General features: G+C 45.7%; 1 protein-coding gene across 1 annotated transcript in view; it reads left to right on the forward strand.

Moving 5' to 3' along the window:
• Positions 1-3,731: 3,731 nt before the first annotated feature.
• Emilin2 (elastin microfibril interfacer 2) overlaps positions 3,732-22,139 on the forward strand; it is a 57,173-nt gene continuing 38,765 nt past the window's right edge. Inside the window, exons 1-2 of the mRNA XM_008834702.3 lie at positions 3,732-4,051; positions 4,498-4,620. Coding sequence (XP_008832924.2) covers positions 3,909-4,051; positions 4,498-4,620 — 266 coding nt within the window. The 5' untranslated portion in view covers positions 3,732-3,908. The remainder of the gene's footprint in view (positions 4,052-4,497; positions 4,621-22,139) is intronic.

The following is a 22,139-nucleotide window of genomic DNA, read 5'->3' on the forward strand; positions in this document are numbered from 1 at the left end:
GTGTGTGTGTGTGTGTGTGTGTGTGTGTGTGTGTGTGTGTATGTGGTGTATTGCTGGGGGATGGAACGCAGGGCCTTGTGCATGCTATGAGGTGTTCTACCACTGAGATAGACTCCCCTCTCCCCCAGGCAGGAATGAATTTTTTTCAATTTATTTATTTATTATTTATTTATTTATTTGTCTTTTTGAGACAGGGTCTCCCTGTAGCCCCAGCTGTCCTGGAACTCACTATGTAGACCAGGCTGGCCTTGAACTCACAGAGATCCACCTGCTTCTGCCTCCCAAGTGCTGGGATTAAAGGTGTGCCCCACCACGCCCAGCTTCAATTTATTTTTATTTTTAATTATGCATATTGTGTGTCTGCATATGGGTATGTGCACATGAATGCAGATGCCTGAGGAAGCCAGAGGTGTCAGATCCCCCGGGAACTGGTGTTACAGGTGATACAGGTGATTGTGAGACAACTGACATGGTTGCTGGGAATTGAACTCAGGTCCTCTGGAAGAGCACTACGTACTCTTAATTGCTGAGCCATCCCTCCAGCCCCCAGGAATGGATTTTATGAAACTGTTTCAGTTTGGATTTTTAGGGCTGGAAATGCAGCTGGCAGAGCACCTGCCTCATGTGCACAAAGCCCAAGGTTCAACCCTCACTGCTAAAAAACAAATTCATCATGGATTTTTGCTTTAGGTAAACCAATCACACTAATCAGGGGTGCAGGTTACTATGTGATACTTCTGTTTTAACTCAAGAGAAATTCCTTCACACTTTTACAGGAAACTTGAGTTTTCAAACACTCTTAAGGTCATTGGCAGAGTGTGCAGAATCCATGCTTGCGGCTTTCTGCCCGCCATATCTAGGTTAATGCTTCTGCTTTGATCAGATGACCTGCCCAATTCTGTTTCTTAATGTGCTTAAGCCCCTCCCTCCATACACAGGCTGTTTCTCTGTACTATTTCTTGTGGAAGGGTCTTTGGCTCTTGAGGTTGTAGCATCCTTCTCGGACAGGAGAAACAAGAAATTGTCTGGTAGCGTGGTGTGCACTAAGATCTTCTTAGGTCTTCCTGGAGCAGCCCCACACCTAGCGTTCAGGGCCTGTGTCTCAAGAAGCCTGAGCAGTAAGGCACTGGCATGAGGTTGACTGTGTACACAGGCACTTACACCCTTTCTCACAGGAGTGTCGGGAAGCTCTGTAAAGACAGGACCATGGCAGTTTGGGCTCCCTTATGGATACCAGCATTTTTTTTCCCTACAATGCCTACCATGTAACAAATGCACCAGCTATCCCGGTGTGCTGGTACGTACCTGTTATCCCAGCACTGGAAAGCAGAGGCTATGAGTTTAAAGACAATGTGCACTACATAACCAGACCCTCTCTCAAAAAATCAAACCAACCAAACAAAAATACTAGCATGTAACTGATGCTTAGAATAAAATTCATCTACTGATAAGCAATATTTTTTTGTTGATTACATATAATCGTCCTTTGGTAACCTGGGGGCTGCTTCCATAATCCCACGAACACACAATGCTCAAGTTCCATATGTAAAGTGGCAAAGAATTTGCACATAACCTGTGCACAACCAAAAACTTATATAAGCATTACATATAATGCTTAATACAATGCAAATACCATTTACAATACAATATTGCTATTTTATATTTTAGGGACCAATTACAAGAAATGTACTTAATTCGGACCCGATTTTGTCTTTTCATGTATTTTTGATGTGTGGTTGTTTGACTACATGGATGTGGAACCCTAAGATACAGAGACCTTACAGTCCATTGTCTCCGTGTACAGCTGCTGCTCAGAGTCCGACAGATTTCTGCTATGTTTTCAATTGCGTTGGCAGGATCAGCTCAACCCACTTTCAAATTTGAGAATTACCTACACTGAAAGGAAGTTGGGGACAGAGATGGCTTAGCTGTTCAGTGTGCATACTGCTGGGGCTGGAGAGATGGCTCAGTTGTTAAAAGCACTGGCTGTTCTTGCGGAGGGCCTGAATTTGGTTCCCAGCACCTGCATGGCAGTGCACACCCATTCTTAACTCCAGTTTTAGGGGATCTGACACCCTCTTTTGGCCTCTGTGGACATGGCTTAAGTCTGGGAAGTCATTCAGAAAGGCATAGATTGGATTACACAAGGCAGTCTTTTATCTGTTTTTTCTCACCCAGCATGGTTCTTTTGAAGGCTGAGATGACTTCAGTTCATTATTTGCATAATCTTCCATTTAGAAAGTTCATGAACAGATTATGTCCTTACATGGTACAATTTTCTGCTTGGCTCTTGTAAAGTTTCTACTTCAGGAATTTTCTTTCTTCCATTTGTAAATCAAAAGACCCAACAACACTACCAACACAAATCATATGAGAAACAAAAATGAGCCAATAGCTTCATTTTAGCAGAACAGGAACATAGTGGAGCTTTCTTGCCCACCCAACTTACAGCCAGGAACCTATAGCTTACCAGTACCACAGTGAGCCCAGGCAGCCTGCAAATTACAGTGCTGGGAGGTCTAACAAGTGGTCTCAAGTGCATAGCTCCCTCCACACCCCTGAGAATTCCACACTTTGATGGTGATCTTAATTAGCTAGTCAGTTCAGACAAGATCTCACTATGTAGCCCAGGCTGGCCTGCAAAGGGATCCTCCTGCCCCAGCTTCCCAAGTATATCACAAAGCCCAACTCCTGGTGATTTTATTTCACATTCTTCCATGGAGTTACTTCACACTAAAAAGAAATGGGCAGAGGTTCCTGTAGCTTGGGAGTAGGCAGAAAATATGGAAAAAGGAGGGGGGAGGGGAGGGGAAGGGAGGGGAAGGGAGGGGAGGGGAGGGGAAGCAGGCCCTCAGTGCCTCAACTGTTCAGAAGCAAATACAAGACTCCAGCACAGTAAACGCCTTTAAAAAAGTGTGTAAGTGTGTGTGTGTGTGTGTGTGTGTGTGTGTATAGGCCAGAGACGGATGTCCAGTGTCTTCCTCAATCACTCTTATTCCTTGAGAAGATCTGTCACTGAACCTGGAGCTCAACTGTTTGGTTAAACTTACTGGCCAGCAACCCCCTCCCCATCCTCCTGTCTCCTCCAAGCTTATGCCACCCTGCCTTGCTTTTTATGTGGGTGCCTGGGGATCTGAACTCCGGGCTTCACGCTTGCAGAGCAAGCATTTTATGGACTGAGCCATCTCGAGAGCCCAGTAAATGCCTTGAATGATGACAGAGAAAAGTCTCAGTAGAGCGCCACCTTTCACTACTACTACAGCGTGTGACAGAGCTTGCTGCTGACCTAGGGCAGCTGTTGGAAGCCGGAGCTGCGGCTTCCACTGTCCAGCTGCTGCCCGCACACTTGGAAAGTTCAAATCCTTGCACCAGCAGTTCCAGAGAAAGCCCAAGCGCTCCGAACTCTCAAGTGCTTAAAGGTTGTGGGGAAATGTGTGGCTCCTCAGAATAGGAAATCCTGCCTGTGTCCCCTCCGGGACTGTTGGAGATGCCCGGGGGGTCACCATGGGAGGGAGGCTCGCACTGGGGCGGGGAGCGAGGTGGGAGCCCCATCCTTGCCTCCGTGCACTTCCGGAGGGGCCAGGGGCGCGCGGGTTGGAAGGTGAGAGGCGGAGTTGCTGGGCTGCTGGGAAGAGACCAAAGGAACGAGTAATTGGAAATTCCGTAACAGAGACCCTGGTCCCCAACCCCTTGGCTCTTTCACCCCAACCCCCTGCTGAGAGGCGAAGGGCCGGGAGACGCGGCGGAGGGCAGAGTCACGTTTCGGAGAGGGAAGTGAAATAAAGAGGGCGGCACCCGGGGGGACCTGTGCGTCATTGAGGGACTGAGGAGAGGCCAGTGCGGAGGACTGGGGGCGAGAGCCGGAGGGGCCGCCGAGCCGTAGCCCGCAGCCTGGTGCGACGCGCACGATGTGGCAGGCGACCCGGCCAGGACCCCGCGCGCCCCGGCGCTGGGCGCTGGTCCTGCTGGCCCTGGGGACCCTGGGCGGCGCGGGGCTGTGCCACGCGGGCTCGCAGCCTGGGTACCCCGCGCGGCCCAGCGCCAGGAACAAGTAAGTGCGCGCTGCCTCTGCTCGCCCCTAGCCCGGGAGTCCGAGGTCCCTGCCTGTCCCCTCCTCGGTCCGCAATGCCAATGGCGACGGGCGGCAGCCGAGGGATCCCCGTGGACTCTTGGGGCGTCATCCCCTCCGGGTGGCCATGTGCTCCCCGCCGGACGCCGAGAGCATCCTATGGCGGGCCCGGGAAGGGAGGGAATGTCCTGCAGATTTGCGCGACCTGCCACAGACCCCCGGCAAATCCCGGAGCCCCTGGGGCGTGGGGCTCTTCTTGGGTCTTCCAAAGGCTCACCCGGCAACCTGAGGTGGAGGCTTTGGCAAACTCCCGCCTCCGGTGCGGGTGACCAGCGGCTTCCTGACCCTCAGCTGCTGGGTCAGCTTGCCCCCTCTTCACCGGCCTCATTGTTCTCCAAGTTAACTCTGCCCCTCTCTCTTCATCCCAGGAACTGGTGCGCCTACATCGTGAACAAGAACGTGAGCTGCACGGTTCAGGAAGGAAGCGAGAGTTTTATTCAGGCTCAGTACAACTGTCCCTGGAGCCAGATGCCCTGTCCGTCTGCGTTGGTGTAAGTCCTGGAGCGCGGGCCGCGGGGTCGGTTGGAGCTCCAACTCTTGTAGAAATCCCTTCCAGACCTAATGAAAAACAACAACAACAACAAAACAACCAAAAAAAGAAAAAACCCTTGAAATGTTTGAGGGCTGGGCCAGGTACCAGCCGTACTGGGCTATTTAAAAAGAACGTGCTATATTCTGTGGGAGCCTTAGATGCGCAGGCCATGCAAGAGGATTAACAAGGCCCCCACCCCCACCTCTCCCTTTCTTTCAGTTTTATTACTAACATAAGGCAGCTGAACCTAATTAGAAGCATAGTGTGTGTTCTGGGTCGCACAGAAGATTCTAAAATGTATACTTGCTAAAAACTTTTAAATGTAGAGTTAGCTGAGAAATTTGGCTGACTGGTCTTCTGAAATAGGTGAGTTTTGTCCCAAATGCTCTCTTCTTTCTTCAGCATGGTAGTTTTCTAAATTAAACCTCTTCAGATACTCTTAAACATTAAAAAAAAAAAAAGATTGCTTTTAAAAATTCCTTTGCTTCTCAAGTTAGATTTATGCATTGGCTAGGCAGTTCTCAGAACAGAATGGTCCTTAAAGACAAAGATTTCAGCATCTTAACAAAATGAAAAGGGAAATGATTTGTTAGCATACAGATTCTGTGAAACTATCACACTTATCCAGTTGTCATCAGAAAAGGGCTTTGAGTTTTTATGAAAGTCAGATCTCAGAAGATGGCTAATGTGAATAAATGGCTCTACAGGAACACATGTGATGGTGGGAATTGTTTTCTACTAAGAATAAGTTGTTTGTCTTCTGAACACAGTTGTCATTACAGCAAAGAATTGTCAGTAGTAGGCAGCTCTGCCTCTGGACATCTCTGGGACAGACTGAACTTGTACTTCAGGAAACTGTTCCAAGGGATGGGATGGAAGAGATTGTAGTCACATCAGGTGGAGATTGTCACTGGGTCCCACATGGGCTGGTTTGGGAAGCTTCAAGCAGGGATGGAGAGTTCTGTGAGGCAAAAAAGAAAGCCACACAAATTTGCAGGAATTTGGAAGAGGTCTCAACTTTCTAATATATGGAGGTAAAGGCCGATATTGAGTCTCTGGCTATCACAGAGATGGTAAGTTTGAGAACTACCACCCTACCTTAAGCTAGTCAGTGTTTAGGGTTAGACTCCACAGTTCATGACTAGCAGCTGGTGATATAAGAACTAAGATTTTTATACTGTGAGAGGAACGCAAACTGAGTATTCAACACAATTTGAAAGGGTTTGCTTAAAATTAGAATTGAGTTCATTTACTTTATAGAGGAACTATATTTTGTGTTTTTTTCATATCCTTTATACTTACTATGACAACTCACTGATAAACAAATTTTCATTTAAAAATTTCAGGCAGGGATTGGAGAGATGGGTCAGTGTGTAAAGAGCACTTGCAATGCAAGCTTGATAACCTGAGTTTGAATCTCCCACCACCAAGTAGAAAGCTGGGCATGGTCGCACTCCTGTAACCCCAGTGCTGAGGGCAGGCAAGGCAGATGGTATGATTGCTGGGGCTCGTTAGCCACCAGCCTAGCTCCATGTTCAGTGAGAGACACTGTCTCAAGGGGATAAGATGGAGAGTGACAGAGCAGGACAGCTGACAGCCTCCTCTGCCTCCATAGGTACATGGGTGCACATACACTAACATACACACACACACACACATACATACATACATGTGATTTCTCATTTCAGAAGTTTTTTAATTTGATGTTTTGAGACAGAGTCTTGCTCTGTAGACTGGAATTTATTATGTAGTCCAAGCTGACCTTAAACTGGAGGTAATCCTGCCTCAGCTTCCTGAGTACTAGAATTAAAGACATGAGCCACTACTTCAAGTTTTGGTTTTTGTTTAAGAGATGATTTGGAGCTGGGCGTGGTGGAGCACGCCTTTGATCCCAGCACTCCGGAGGCAGAGGCAGGCGGATCTCTGTGAATTCAAGGCCAGCCTGGTCTACATAGTGAGTTCCAGGACAGCTGGGGCTATAGGGAGACCCTGTCTCCAAAAGACCGAAAAAAAAAAAAAAAGATAGTTTGGGACTGGGTATGAAGCTCTATAGGTAGAGTGCGCTTGCCTATCCTGCAAAAACCCTGAGCTCAGGGGCTGGAGAGATGGCTTAGTGGTTAAGAGCACTGGCTACTCTCCAAGAGGACCTGGGTTTGTTTCCCAGCACCTACTTGATGGCTAACAACTGTCTGTAACTCTAGTTGAAGGGATCCAACACCCTCTACAACACTGGTGCACTTACATATATGCAGGCAAAATACTCATACCCATAAAATAAAAATAAATAAAGACATTTTTTAAAAGTTAAAAAATATCCTGAGTTAATTCCCAGCACTGTATAACCCAGGCATGATAGCACACCCCTGTAGTCTTCTGATCTGGAATCCTTGGAAGTGTGGAGAGGCTCACTCTTGGTTCAGGGCTGGCTTGTGGAACACATTTCTGGAAGACATGAGAATCTGAGTGACAGGGAATTCTTCCTGTGAGATATTGGGCAGGAGGGAAAATGTCAGTGTCAGAGTAGGATAGGCTCCTCATGCTCCTCATTTTCCATCTTTACAGCAATCATCTGGGGTCATTAGAAAGTAGCAGAACTGACATGCAAATCCAAGTCTTTTATTTCCCAGCCTTAGGGTCCTCTCACTCCCCTACTCCAGGTCCAGGTTGTCTAAGCCCACTCCCTGCATGTGTGTGTGTACATATATGTGTGTGTGCACCCACATGTGTATGTGTGTGTTTGTTGCCTCTACAGTGTTGCAGGCCCCTTGTGGTGCAGGATGGAGGAGGAAGGGCCTGCCGAGTCTTCTAGCCCCTCTGCCCTGTTAGGTGGATGCTGGGGGCAAACACCTCTGCCTTTCTTCTCTGGATCGGACTGGGTGTTGCATTTTTCATGCTTCCTGGTAGTGATCCCAGATATATCCAGATCCTCCTACTGGCCCAATGGCTGTTAGCGTTTATGGTATTTGGAGGCATCCTCTCCATGGAGCAGCCTGGGTACAGAGACCACAGCTGCAAGTCAGGTTCTATTTGCTTTGCCTCCCAGCTCAGAGCTGAGGCTCTTAGGATGGACACTTCCTACTTTCAAGCATCACGAACTGCCTGGGGTCACCAGCACTTAGCCCTGCCACACCCTGCTAGCCAGCTTTGAATTGCTTTTTTCTTTCCTTGTCCTTTGCATTTTCAATTGAAGTATAATGTATATACACTATAACATTTACCTTGTGAAGTGATTCTTTCCATGTGTTTTTGCAAATTTATACAGCCATGTAGATGCCACCATAATCAAAAGACAGACCCTTCCCTCTTCTGTCCCCAGCAGTCACTGCTGTCTTTATCGCCCCTGCACAGAAATGACATCGATGGCGCCTTTGACAGCTTCTTTCACTTAGCATGAAGCTTTCTTCATTTCTGTGCTCATTTTCATTTATTTTTTAATAGTAGTAACACTCTTAGCTTTTTTTTTAATTTAATTTAATTTTTTTGTCTTTTTGAAGCAGGGTCTCCTTGTAGCCCCAGCTGTCCTAGAACTCATTATGTAGACCAAGCTGGCCTTGAACTCACAGAGATCACCTGCCTCTGCTTCCCAAGTGCTGGGATTACAGGCGTGGGCCACTACGCCCGGCTCATTTTTATTTTTAATGTTTTCAGACATGCTCTCTTTATAGTCCAGATTGGTCTTGAATTCTAAATCCTCTGCCCCAGCCTCCCCAGTGTTGGCGTGACAGATGTGTGCCACCCTGACAGATGTGTGCCACCATGCCTGGCTCACTTAGGTACATATTTTTTGAAATGGGAGTCATACTGTGTTGTCCAGGTGAAAATCTTGGACTTAATCCATCCTGCTGCCTCCTTGGCCTCTTGAGTAGCTGGGTTACAGGCACAGTAGCACACGTGGCTTGTTGAGACATTTGAGATTCATACATGTGGTCTCTAATAGCTATTTCGTTCCATGTTCTGGTTGAAGGTTTTCACACTTTCTGTAAGGGTCAGACATTTAAGGAGATAGAAGCTAGGCAGTCTTAGTTCATGTTCACTATTAGGGAAAGCACTGAAAACTTTGCAGGGCTGCAGGCTGGCTCCATGGGCACCAGGGCCATTGCTTGCTGAACCCTGGGGTATCTGGGTATCTGGGTGGTTTCTGTTGGAACTGTGAATGAAGCTTCTGTGAACACTCAGAGGCAGACACGAACGCGTGAACACCTCTCAGTTTACTGTCTGGTCCTCACTTTTCTCTCAAGTACTGTTTGGATATCCAGACTCTGACTTCCATGGCCTTTCTGTTGATGTTGCAAACCTGAATTAGATCTACTATTCAGTCATATCAGTTTAATGGGGAGATGCTGACAGATGACCTGCCGCTGCTGTTGGAGCACAGTGCCTGTGCCTCATAGTAGAGAAGGCACATACGGGTCTTAGGACCAAGCGGGCGTGGCAGTGCACTTGGAAGGTGGAAGCAGAAAGACCATAAGGAGTTTGAGGCCAGCCTGGGTCATACGAGACCCCCATCTCCAAAATATAAAAACAGGGGCTAGAGACCCTGGTTCAGTTCCTAGCACCCACATCAAGCAGTTTACAACTGCTTGCAATTCTAGTTCAAAGGGCTCCAGTGTTCTCTTCTGGCCTCTGTAGGCAATGGCACTCACATGCACACACACTCCCACAGATACGCATGCATACACAATTGAAAATGAATTATATTTGAGGAGGAAGCATAAAAATTTATGTCATGTTAATTAGTAGAGGTGATAGCCCTCAACACTGTGCTATCTGTCCAAGGCAGCCACTGGGAAGATTCTTCCTGCTCTTAGATAGGGTCTGTGTAGCCTTGGCTGGCCTGGAACTCGCTATGTAGATATAGCATGCTGGCCTTGAACTCAGAGATCCTCTGCCTCTCTAGTGCTGGGGGTAAAGGCGTGCACCATCATGCTCAGCCTTTCCTGCTCTTGACCTTGTAATCCTTATACAGGGCACAGCAAGTGGTCTGGGACAGTTAAGTTGGTGCTGATTCAGCTGATCTTTGTTTTACTCTGCTGGGCTGTCCAGATTGACTGAGACTCCTAGGCTCAAGTGACCCCTCTACCTCTGCCTCCTAGGTGCTAATACTGCAGGTGGACACCACCTGACCTAGCCTTTTTTTTTTTTTGTCTTTTTGAAGCAGGGTCTCCTTGTAGCCCCAGCTGTCCTAGAACTCATTATGTAGACCAAGCTGGCCTTGAACTCACAGAGATCACCTGCCTCTGCTTCCCAAGTGCTGGGATTACAGGCGTGGGCCACTACGCCCGGCTCATTTTTATTTTTAATGTTTTCAGACATGCTCTCTTTATAGTCCAGATTGGTCTTGAATTCTAAATCCTCTGCCCCAGCCTCCCCAGTGTTGGCGTGACAGATGTGTGCCACCCTGACAGATGTGTGCCACCATGCCTGGCTCACTTAGGTACATATTTTTTGAAATGGGAGTCATACTGTATTGTCCAGGTGAAAATCTTGGACTTAATCCATCCTGCTGCCTCCTTGGCCTCTTGAGTAGCTGGGTTACAGGCACAGTAGCACACGTGGCTTGTTGAGACATTTGAGATTCATACATGTGGTCTCTAATAGCTATTTCGTTCCATGTTCTGGTTGAAGGTTTTCACACTTTCTGTAAGGGTCAGACATTTAAGGAGATAGAAGCTAGGCAGTCTTAGTTCATGTTCACTATTAGGGAAAGCACTGAAAACTTTGCAGGGCTGCAGGCTGGCTCCATGGGCACCAGGGCCATTGCTTGCTGAACCCTGGGGTATCTGGGTATCTGGGTGGTTTCTGTTGGAACTGTGAATGAAGCTTCTGTGAACACTCAGAGGCAGACACGAACGCGTGAACACCTCTCAGTTTACTGTCTGGTCCTCACTTTTCTCTCAAGTACTGTTTGGATATCCAGACTCTGACTTCCATGGCCTTTCTGTTGATGTTGCAAACCTGAATTAGATCTACTATTCAGTCATATCAGTTTAATGGGGAGATGCTGACAGATGACCTGCCGCTGCTGTTGGAGCACAGTGCCTGTGCCTCATAGTAGAGAAGGCACATACGGGTCTTAGGACCAAGCGGGCGTGGCAGTGCACTTGGAAGGTGGAAGCAGAAAGACCATAAGGAGTTTGAGGCCAGCCTGGGTCATACGAGACCCCCATCTCCAAAATATAAAAACAGGGGCTAGAGACCCTGGTTCAGTTCCTAGCACCCACATCAAGCAGTTTACAACTGCTTGCAATTCTAGTTCAAAGGGCTCCAGTGTTCTCTTCTGGCCTCTGTAGGCAATGGCACTCACATGCACACACACTCCCACAGATACGCATGCATACACAATTGAAAATGAATTATATTTGAGGAGGAAGCATAAAAATTTATGTCATGTTAATTAGTAGAGGTGATAAACATTACCATTGAAATCCACCCGATGACTTTATAGACACACACAAGTGCCAAGGATCTGAGTGCAACCGATTATGACTAGTAATAATCAGATACATACAGATGAGAGACACGTGCACCAACATCTCAGTGTTATTAGCAAAAACAATGAGTTTTTCTGTAAGAAACAGTATATTTTAAAACGAAATGGAGATCGTTTTTAAAGGTTAAAACTGTATAACTGTATTAATTCAACAACGAACCTAAAAACTTTATAGCCACGTTTTAAAGAGATGTATCTTTGCTCTGGAAACTGTTACTGAGTATGTTAAAGCTGTAATGAAATGCTTCTAAAAAAATAAAAAAAATAAGGGGCTGAAGAGATGGCTTAGCAGTTAAGAGCACTGCATGTTCTTGTAGAACACCCAGATTTGAATTCCAGCACTGACATGGTGGCTAACAATTGTCCATAACTCCAGTTCTAGGAGATCCAACATCCTCTTCAGTCCTCCTCGGGCACTGCACGACACAGGTGCACTTACATACATGCAGGCAATACACTTATACACATAAAAAATAAAAATAAAATTTTAAAATAAAAATAAATAAATAAATAAATCTGGGGCTGGTGAGATGGGTCAGCAGTTAAGAGCACTACTTGCTCTTGCAGAGGACACAGGGCCTTACTATGTAGCCTAGACTGGCCTTGAACTTGAGGTCTCCTACGTCAGCTTCCTGAGTGCTGGGATGACAGACATTCCTAGCCATGTCTGGCCACTGTCTCTCTTCCTGAAAGCCATGGTCAAGAATACTACCAGTGCTGGTCTCAGAGGAGCACACTTTTAATCCCAGCACTTGGGAGGCAGAGGTAGGTGGATCTCTGTGAGCTCAAGGCCAGCCTGGTTTACATAGTGAGTTCCAGGCCAGCTGGGGCTACAGGGAGACCCTGTCTCAAAAAAAAACAAAAAAAAAAAAAACCCAAAAACAAAACGAAAAAAGAATAATTATTGTGAGAATGGAGGCCATGGTGGATAGGGGCGTGTATCTGCTGTGGAGAACTTTTCAAGGGCTCACCTTGGAGGTGAGGACCCAGGCAGGCTGCAGGGAAGGGTCCTGTGGTTTTCAGTTCCTGGGTTTGTGGCTGTATCATTCTGTATCTGCCTCTGAATTCGCCTGCCTTCTCTCTATTTCTGGATTTCTCCTGGTTTCTGTTAGTGCTTTCTCCCTCTCATTTTCTGTCTCTGCAGTGCCGAGAATTGAACAAAGAGCCTTGACATGTAACTGTTCTTCCACTGACTACATGGCTAGCGCTATTAAAATTTTTTTTAAAGGAGAAAGAAAGGACAAGTCCTAGGGGGACATGGGTGGGGTCCACACAGAGCCCATGCTGCTGGAATAATGTAGACTAGGAATTTGGAGCAGGTGTTTGTTCTGGGTCAAGTTCCAAGACACCTCCAATCCTCAGATTCCAGGGAGAGCAGCTGGGAGGAAAGTTGTATATTAAGGACCAATCTCCGCCAGGAAAAGTAGCTTCTCCGCCTTCCCAGGCACAGCTTATAGCTAGAACAAAACCCCGAGGGCTAACATTTTCTCCAGCCAATTTTTTTTCTCTACATCTCTAGGAACAGAATCCCAGCCAATTCAGAGAGGGGATTTTCTCCCGCCCGCCCCCCCCCCTTAAACAAACACTTGCACACAGTTGGCTGTTTGGAGCCTTGCTCTTTGGCACTGAAGGCAACTTAAATTCACCTGCAGAAGGCTGAGCTGATGTCAGAGGACACCTGTCAGGGAGGTATGGCAACCAGGTGCCCAAACCTGAGAGCCTTGTGGTTTTTGTGGAGTCTTGTTTTCATTTCTGTCTTCCAGCCCTTTGGGGCTGTATCTCCTGCAGACTTGCTATAGGACTTGGACCTTTCTTCCAAGTTTCTTTGTGTTATCCCTTTTACATACTAGCTTCCGTGCAGCTGAGATGCTGTGTTTGGAAAACTATTTCCAGAATATTCCCACAGTCATTGTTTTATTCTTGTCACTAGCTTAGCCAGGAGACTAGGTAGGACAGAGACTGAGAACTCAGAAAAAGAACAACAACAACAACAACAACAACAAAACCCAGATAAGTTTGGGCTTCTTTTTCTAACTTTTTTATCTTGAAGAAAATGAATGGCATTCAAATAGAAGCTATCATCTTAAGAAAGCAGTTTGCTTCTTGTTAACGTGTGTTTTATTCCCATTGCTTGGTCTTTCTCTGTTAATCTGTTCCATCTTCAATAGCACGGGGAAGTCAGCAGAAAAGGGCAGGCAGGTGTGGGCATCTGAGTGGGAGTGGGCAGCCCGACCAGCCTGGCCTGTAGGGAGCTGTTAAAGGATAGGTCATCCAGACTGGGCTTCCCATGGTGGCCCCAGCAGAGCTGGGTAGGGTGGTGACATGTATTGACAGAGAAGTTAGGAGGCTTGGCATCCAGCCTGAGCTCCCTACCCCCACCACTCCAGGAGAGTCACTGGGCAACTAAGGCACATTTTCTTCAGGGTTACATAGCAGGGTTATGGGGAGGAGGCCCAGGTGGGGGGAGCAGGTCTGGCCCAGAGAACTTTGAAACCCCACTGTCATGTGAATGCAAGGCATAGCTAGCAGAATGCCTGGTGTGTTCCCATTGTCTCTGCAGTAGACTGCGGGCCTCACCAGCCGTGCTATCTTTGAAGGCTTTGGAGTTGAAGGTCATGCTGACTTATTTGAGAAAGGCTGGAGTGCTAAAGATAATGAAATAGCCCAGTGACCCGAGATAATAAAGAGGCTTGCTTAAGATTAACATTTAAAAGGTATTTGAACCTCGGAGATGGTGTCAGGAGCAGAGCCAGTAGTACAGGCTTTTTAGGGTGTGTGTGCCTCAGTTCTGTTCATTTCAAGTGAACAGAGCGCTGCAGGTATTGCTGCTGCTGCTGGTGCCTGTGCTGTGATAGATTCATAGAAAACCATTAGGATGTTGAATGTGATCAACTTGTGATGATCCCTGGGTGATCTTTCCTCTAGCCAGGAATACACTGTTACTTTGCTTGCTTTTTGGTTTGGTTTGGTTTTGATACTGGGGATTGAACCCAGGGCATGCTCTACATAAGCTACCCTGCTGAGTTATACATTCGGTCTGTCATTCTTCAGAACCTGCCTTCTACACATGTGGACAATACTAAGATGTCCCTCTTGCTTGCTGAGTGTGAATCATATGGTAGGTCCTGCATACAGCAATCACACCCTGCTTCACATGAGGATTTTTAAACCTAAGCTGATAAATTTCCAGTGTGCTTATGGCTTCTAGTCTGTCACAGTGTTCTGATTTAATGCACAGTCATCTGACTGTTTTCTTTGCCTCTCAGAATTAACTGCTCCCATCCTTATTTTTTTAGCTCAGTTTTCTGAACTTAAAAATTTTAACAGTGAGGGCTGGAAAGATGGCTCAGTGGTTAAGAACACTGGCTGCTCTCGCAGAGGACCCAGTTTTGATTCCCAGCACCCACATGGCAGCTAAAACTATCTGTAAGTCCAGTTCCAGGGGAATCTGACACCCTCTTCTGACCTCCCCAGGCATTATACAACATGGTGCACATACATGCAGGCAATACACTCATACAAATAAAAAAATAATAAAAATATTTCTCTTCTACTCTTTAAAATATTTTTAGCAGTGAATCACATGATCAAATGATACCTTTACAAAGACATGACATCTTTACAAAGGACCATTTTCAAGGGAGCTACAGAGTAGTTTTCAATGTGACAGCAGTTCACATCGAGGGAAAAATGATGAAATGATTGAAAACTAAACTTGCCAGTGAATTGTCCTCATCTCTGAAAGGGGTAATGGGTGCTGGGAAAAAATAAAAGGGAGGATTCAAATGAACCCAATTTCCAGGTTCAAAAATGCTGTAGCAGGCGAACTTTTCAGGGTGTGCCATTTGGAAGGACCCAGCTGCTCTTAATTTTTTTTTTTAACCACCTAAGAATACCAAAAGATGAGGGGATACGCCTAAAAATTATGCTTTGCCACGTCAGCCCTTTAGGACAATGCAGTTTATTATGCGTTTGGTTAACAGGAAACCAGTGTCTTGAACACTTCTCAAGCTGATTATTTCCATGAAAGGGGATTTGCTGTGACTTCCTGGTGTTTCCCTGACTTTCCCATCTCTGGCCACTTGAGATTGTGCTGTCCTGCCTACCTGGTGGGCTTAACTGGGTTATCTTTTTGTAGAGATGAGCTCAACATCATGGTCCATTACAAAACAACATACTAGGTGCCTCTCAAGCTTGAAGTTGTTTCCTTGTATCTGTCCAACAGGAATAATGAGATAAAGACATAAAAATGCCTTCTAAATGCAGTAGGGGAAACACCACTTGTTTTTCTGCTAACTGAGGCTTTTCTGTATATCTGGAAAAAGGAGGCTTGAAAGCTGTGGTTCTGATTGCAACAGAGCTCAGGGTGGGGACAGGTTGTGCAATCCAGCCCTTAGGGAGGCTTCCCTCCATTAAAGCCTCTGGCTCCTGTCAGCCTTCAGCCCAGAGCTCTCTCATGCTGTTAGCAGTTTTTCTTGCTTCCTTTCCTGGTAGTGCTGGAGATAAAACCCAGGATTTCACACATGCTTAGCACAGCTCTGTATCCAGGCCCCTCACACGCTGTTTGGTTGATGGGCTTGGGCGGTAAGGCAGCAGCTAGCCTTCCTTCATAGTCTGAACATCCCAGAATCTTGCATCCAGCTTGGTTTGTGTGGCAGGTGTCTCCTGCCTTGGAGGTACTTCCAGGAACAGCATGCAGGCTCAGCACTGAGTCCGGCAGGATAGGCAATGCTCCCTTCCCACCACAACGCATTGCAACATCGCCTGGCCACTCAGCAGACAGCATCATTGTGTTGCATCACTGCAGAAAACAAAACCCAGAGCTGTTCACTTTGGTGTGGGTAGGAAAGCAGAAATAGCCCTTGTAGCTTGTTTCTGGAACCACAGCAAGACGCTTCCCAGCTCCCCCCTCATCAGAGTCATTATTGGAAAGCTGCTAATCTCATTTAGTGGTCAATGTTTTTCTGCTTTTATTTTTTTATATTTTATTTTTATTTTTTTATGTGTATGAGCGTATTGCCTGGATGTGTGCCAGTGCATCCGCGTGGTCCAGTGTCCATGGAGGTCAGAAGAGGGTGTCAGATTACTTGGAACTGGAGTTACACATGCTTGTTAACTACCATGTGGGTGCTAGGAACCAAACCTGGGTCCTGCTTACTGGCTTGCCCCCCTGGCCTGTGCTCAGTATAACCTAAGACTACCTGCCCAGGGGTGGCACCACCCACAGTGGGCTGGGCCCCCCCACATCACCTAACAATCAAGAAAAGAGGAAATTTATCAACTAAGGGCCCCTCTTTCCAGGTATGTCAAGTTGACAACTGAATCTATCCACACAGATGCTGAGTCTAATTTATACTTAATTGAGACTTCCAGATTGTTAACTCAATACCACAGCACTTTGCTTTCACAGACTTATTTTTTTGGCGCAAGGGACTGAATCCAGGACTTCACACACAGCAAATGTATTTTACCTATAAGCTGCACCTCCAGGCAGACCTAGAGATCCTGAAACAGTGGAATGCAAAAAGTTCTTTTAAAAAAATAGCTTTGTTGAGGTACAATTTGTAAAAACTGTATGTATTTGAAGTTATATAACAATATTTCAACAGTGCATATACCCAGGAAGGTAACATTGCAATTAAGGTAGTATGCAATTAAGGTAGTATTGTTCTCCAAGATCCCCCTAACCCCACACTGGTAATCCCTCCACCTACGCTTCCCCTCAATCAATCCCCTCCCTAGGAGCGGCTGATCAACTGTCCATTACTATAGCTCTATTTGTATTTTATTTTCTAGAACATTCTGTAAATGGTGTCATATGGACCACATGTTACAAGAGAAGTAAGCCAGGTCAGGGACTATTGCTTAAAAGTTATGACAAGATTATTTTTACAATTTCATGTCTGTGTGTGTATGTGTGCCAGAGCCTCACTATGTAACCCAGGCTAGCTTAGAACCCTTCATCCCCCTGCCTCCCAAGTGCTGGGATCATAGGTGTGTACCACCACACTGAGCTCCCAAGATTGCTTTTAGCTGTAAGACAATTAAGACATCATTGTTCATCAGCTGATAATTAAGGATTAATTGTGATGCCTTATATAGCCAATAAAATCCATTATTAGAGAATGGTCCTCTAGTTTTATCACAAAAAATTTTACTTATACACTAAGTAAGAATACACTGTCTAGAAATTTCACTGATTTCAAGCTTTCACAGTTTTAACTAATTCTTTCAGTATCTGGGAGACAGACGAGGAGTAAATGTAAGTCTCAGTTTATGTTTGTGGTAACTTAGGAGTTGAGAAATGTCCTGATTTCTCTAATGTAGCTGATCTTTGATTATGTCAGAACAGGTAGAGCGGTTATATTATCACAGATGACAAATTTATATGTGTCTTGTGCATATGGTCAGATGGGTAAAACTTCTGCATGTTGGATGCTGGTGATACAAGAGAAGACAGAGTAGTCCTGGGAACCCTGAATGAATGGATGGGAAACGGCATGTGCATTTTTAGCGGGTCTTTTCTTCTGTTGTTAAGACTCACATGAACTAAGCAAACGTGGTGACACACGCCTTTAATCCCAACACTCAGGAGGCAGAGGCGGGCAAATCTCTGTGAGTTCAAGGCCAGCTTGGTCTACATACTGAGTTCCAGGCCAGCTGGGGCTACAGGGAGACCCTGTCTCAAAAAACAAGATTAAAAAGGGGTGGGGGTGGGGCGGCATGTGCTGCCATGCCAGGCATTTTGCTATTTTGCTTGGGTGCTGGAGATTTGAACTCAGGTCCTTCATGCATGCATAACAAGCACTTTCCTGATTGAGCTACCGTCCCAGCTCCTAAATTCTTCTTTAAAATCTTTCTAAGCAGTTCTCTCATCTCCTTGATAGTTGTTTCCACCGTCAGATGAGGGGGTGATGGTGGTATGTGGCCACATTCTTCCAAAACAAAGCCCTGCTCTCTCTAAGCAGAATGTAGGTGAATGAAAACGTCTTCGCCTCTTTGTGCTACACATGAATTTAAAAACACTTAGTAATACCAGGTCAGCCTGAACTGTGTAAGAAGCATGAAACTTCTTACTTATGTTTTTATCCTTTTTTCTCCAGCATCATAAATTAGAAAACAAATGCAAGTGTTCTAGTCTTTTCAGTTCTTAGATTAGATTATCATCTTTTTAAAAATTGAGAATGTTTTGGCTCAAAGGAAGAGCCCGTTTTTATCTACAGAGAAATTTCTTCAGTCTCTGGATTTTCAGTGCTTCAGTTGTGACTGTCACCAGCTTACAGCTATGGCCTTATGGCTTGCCACAGTCCAGAGAGTTCTCTCCAAGGTCTGGAACTGAATTGATTAGAGGTGGGATGGTACAGCCAAATCCTTACATAATAGCCCGTATCCCAGTATAGTTCTAAGAACACTGGATTAGGGGGTTGCAGGTGGAGGAACAGCTGGAAGGAACAGCTGAGGGAGAAGGGACAGCCCATGGGGCTGGGTTCTTTGAAATAGAAGAGATGGGAGCTGCAAAAGGGAAATAGGATCTTGGAATTATGGTGATTTTTGTAGGAGAATCTGGGCAATTAAAAAAGAGATGGGATCATCAAAATAGAGTTCTTGGTCCAGGGAGATGGCTCAGTGGGTAGAGGTGCTTCCCACTGAGCCTGACAACCTTAGTTTGATACCCAGTACCCACATGGAGGAAGGAGAGAAGTTGTCCACTGATCTGGACACATGCTGTGGCATATGCACACACATATACAGAGTAATAAATTAAAAATAAGTAAGTAAATAAATGCAATTAAAACAGTTTCAGTGGCTCTGAATAGAAAGACTAGGATCACAAGACCATGGGAAGTCATGTCTGTGGTGAGCATCGTACTCATGGCCCAGGCCAGCAGATGTTCTCATGGTCCACACTGTGGGAAATCAGGGATGAGTTCATTAGGGAGTGCCTGCAAGCTGGGTGCTCTGTGATTCTGATGCCAGGAATGAGGAAACGGGATGGAGGTTTGAGGACAGCAATATAGGAGTGGGGTAAGGCCTACAGCAGCGATGGGCCTCCCATAGAGAGCTCCTAAGAAACATGTGAGCTGGCTCAGTCTCACACTCCCTTCATCTCCCCACTGCTAGCCCAGCAAATTGATCTGGGGATGTATCTCCCACAGCTAAGAATGTGGCCTCATTGGAACACAGGCTTAAACTATATTTCATGGGCTGGATGCAGCCAGGACAGGATGACCTCATCTTCAGCAATGTGAACTTGCTCAGAAGGCAGGTTCCCATCTTTGAGCAAATCTAAAGATAATTCTTATCTGCTGTGGCTGAGTGGGGATAGCCTCAGCTGATCTGAGTGTTTTCCTTCCATCATCTTTCTTTAGGACTATAGATTGTGCTTTCTTTTTTGGATAATTATAAATTGTGGAGGAAATCTACTCATTATACCGTATGATCATGGCAAAATGCTGAGATAAAAAGGATTTTGGGTTTTGAAAGGTAACTTGCCTCTCTAAGTGCTCAAGGAAATTAATTCAAGAGGAAAGAGAAAAATAAGCAGTTTACAATTGTGGTTTCTCCAATGCTGATGACAGCCTTTGTAGCAGGAAAGAGACAGTCTCCTATAAGTATATTTTCATTCTGAGCCCATTGCTTTGATCTAGGATCTGTTATTGTAAAACACACAAAAAACCCTATATTATAATCTGACTTTAATCATGAATCTGACATTTAAATTCATTAATACATTTTATAGTTCAAAAAATATAATTGCCTAAGCATTCTGGCTTTTAAAGTTTAGATGTATTTTCCCAAAAAGTCAAGTGACAGATTTCACATTTCTTTGCTTGCATGTTATTAAATCTCCATGCAGACACCCAGTTAAAGGGTGTAATGTAGATGAGAATAAGAACTCTGAGTTTGTGCTTGGAGCTGCAAGGAGGACTTGGTTCTTATCTTGAGTGGGGAGACTTTTTTAGACGTGGAATGCAGCCCCTAGAAGGCACCTAGAGATCAGACCCACCTCAGTGCTCTGGAAGTCTTTGGAGATGGTAGTGTTGTCAAATGACTCGATTTGACTGTCATCCGGACATGTGGATTCAAGTGGGAATGTTTTGAAATTCTGAAATTTCTTTCAGTTCTGAAATCACTTCCAACTTTATAGCCTCTGCTGCCTGACTGCATTTGCTTTTGGCAGAGTGTCAGTAAATATAAAAAGCTCATTTCTTTATTTATTCATTCACTGGCTAAAAAAAATCAAGCAAAAAAAATAACAAAAACAGTGTTACTAGTTCCTAGAAAATCAGTCCACTGTCTTGTCAGTTTCTACATGAGACCAAAGTTTGTAAAAGTGAGTTGCTGTGTGAAAAGAAGGAAACTTGGACACACCCTGCAACATGGAAGAACCCTGAAGATATGAAATAAACCAGAAACAAAAGACAAATGCTTTAAGATGCCCCATGTGTGTGGTCCTGAGAGCCATCGGAACACAGAGAAAGGACAACGGTACCCCAGGGCTGAGGAGCCGGGGCATCAGGAGTTCAATGGCTGCAGGGTTTCTGCTTGAGAAAATTTCAAAAGGCCTTAAAAGGATGGGTACCATCAATGTGTTTGATGCCACAGGGCTTATCAAGATGGTTACTGTGGGCTGGGGCTGGCTCAGGGGTGGAGAATAGGTGCCTAGAATAGATGATGCTCTGGGTTTGATTTCCCCAGGTCTAATAAATAAGTAAATGTTAAATTTAATGTTATGTGTATTTTGCCACAATTTTATTTAGGAAAAAAAAAAAGTGAATCCTGGCTAGGGCATGGCTTAGTCGGTAGAGTGATTAGCCCTAAATTCAGTCCCCAGCAACACATAAAACTAGGCATGATGTAATATGCCTGTAATTCCAACACTTCGAAGGTGGAGTCAGGAGACTCAGAAGTTCAAGGTCAACCTCAGCTACATAGTGAGTTTGAGGCCAGCCTGGGATCTCAAAGTAGTGCATAGCAGCTCACACATCCATTTTCCAGGTCTGGCTAGGATGCTCCAAGAAGAGTCATTCTGCCTGATTTCTTTTCCATCTCCCTGGGACCACTCCAGTCATTGGAGATGCACATGCCAAATGGAGGCAGAACAGTTGGCTCCAGGTTGTTTGGAGCAGGCGAGTGAAAGGAAAAGAAAGAACTTACTAGAAAGTTTGTCCTCTGGAGAAATCCTAGTTCAAAGTGTGGTACACTTTGTGGTACATTTTAGTAAATAAAATAGAGGTCAAATGTTAAATAAGGGTCTGGAGCCTCCCTATTCCGTCATTGTGCCCATGGTCCCCTGCCAGTGGCCGAAGGTTCTTTTCTGGGAAGCTTTCTGCCTGAGTTCTACAAGGTGTATTGTACAAGTCAACTGCCCGTAGTCTAATGGGCACAGAAAGAGGGTGGTCTGATGTAGGTCGGAAACCGAGGTGTAACAGATGCACCCCTGGCTGCTTCATGCACAATCTTATTTTTAGCTCAGTGCTGTCTGATGGGATTTTCTTTGGTGATGGATATGTTTATAATGTTAGATACCTGAGATATAGCTCAGTGGTAGAGTGCTTGCCTAGCATACGTAAATCTATCAAACCATGAAAAGTTGGGGGTGGATGTGGCAGGCAGAAATGCCTATTACAGTGAAAGAAGCCAAAGAAGCCAAACTGAGACGTGCACTACCAAGTGATCACAGCTATGGGACATTCTGGCCAAACTAGGGAGAAAAGGAGCTGAAGAGATGACTCAGCAGTTAAGACCGCCTGCTGCTTTTGCAGGGGATCTGAGTTTCGATCAGACAGCTCACAACCACTTGCAACTCCAGGGGATCCGATGCCTCTGGCTTCCAAGGGCACCCACACTCAAGCGCGCGCACACACACACACACACACACACACACACACACACACCTCTCCTCCACTGTCTCTTGGGCCTTGCCATTGCACCCCTGGACATTGCAGCAACCCCTTAATTGAACTCAACATTGATCACTTTTCTCA

Source organism: Nannospalax galili, unplaced genomic scaffold, assembly GCF_000622305.1.
Source record: "Nannospalax galili isolate Female #2095 unplaced genomic scaffold, S.galili_v1.0 scaffold155, whole genome shotgun sequence".
In the NCBI taxonomy this organism is placed as follows: Eukaryota; Metazoa; Chordata; class Mammalia; order Rodentia; family Spalacidae; genus Nannospalax; species Nannospalax galili.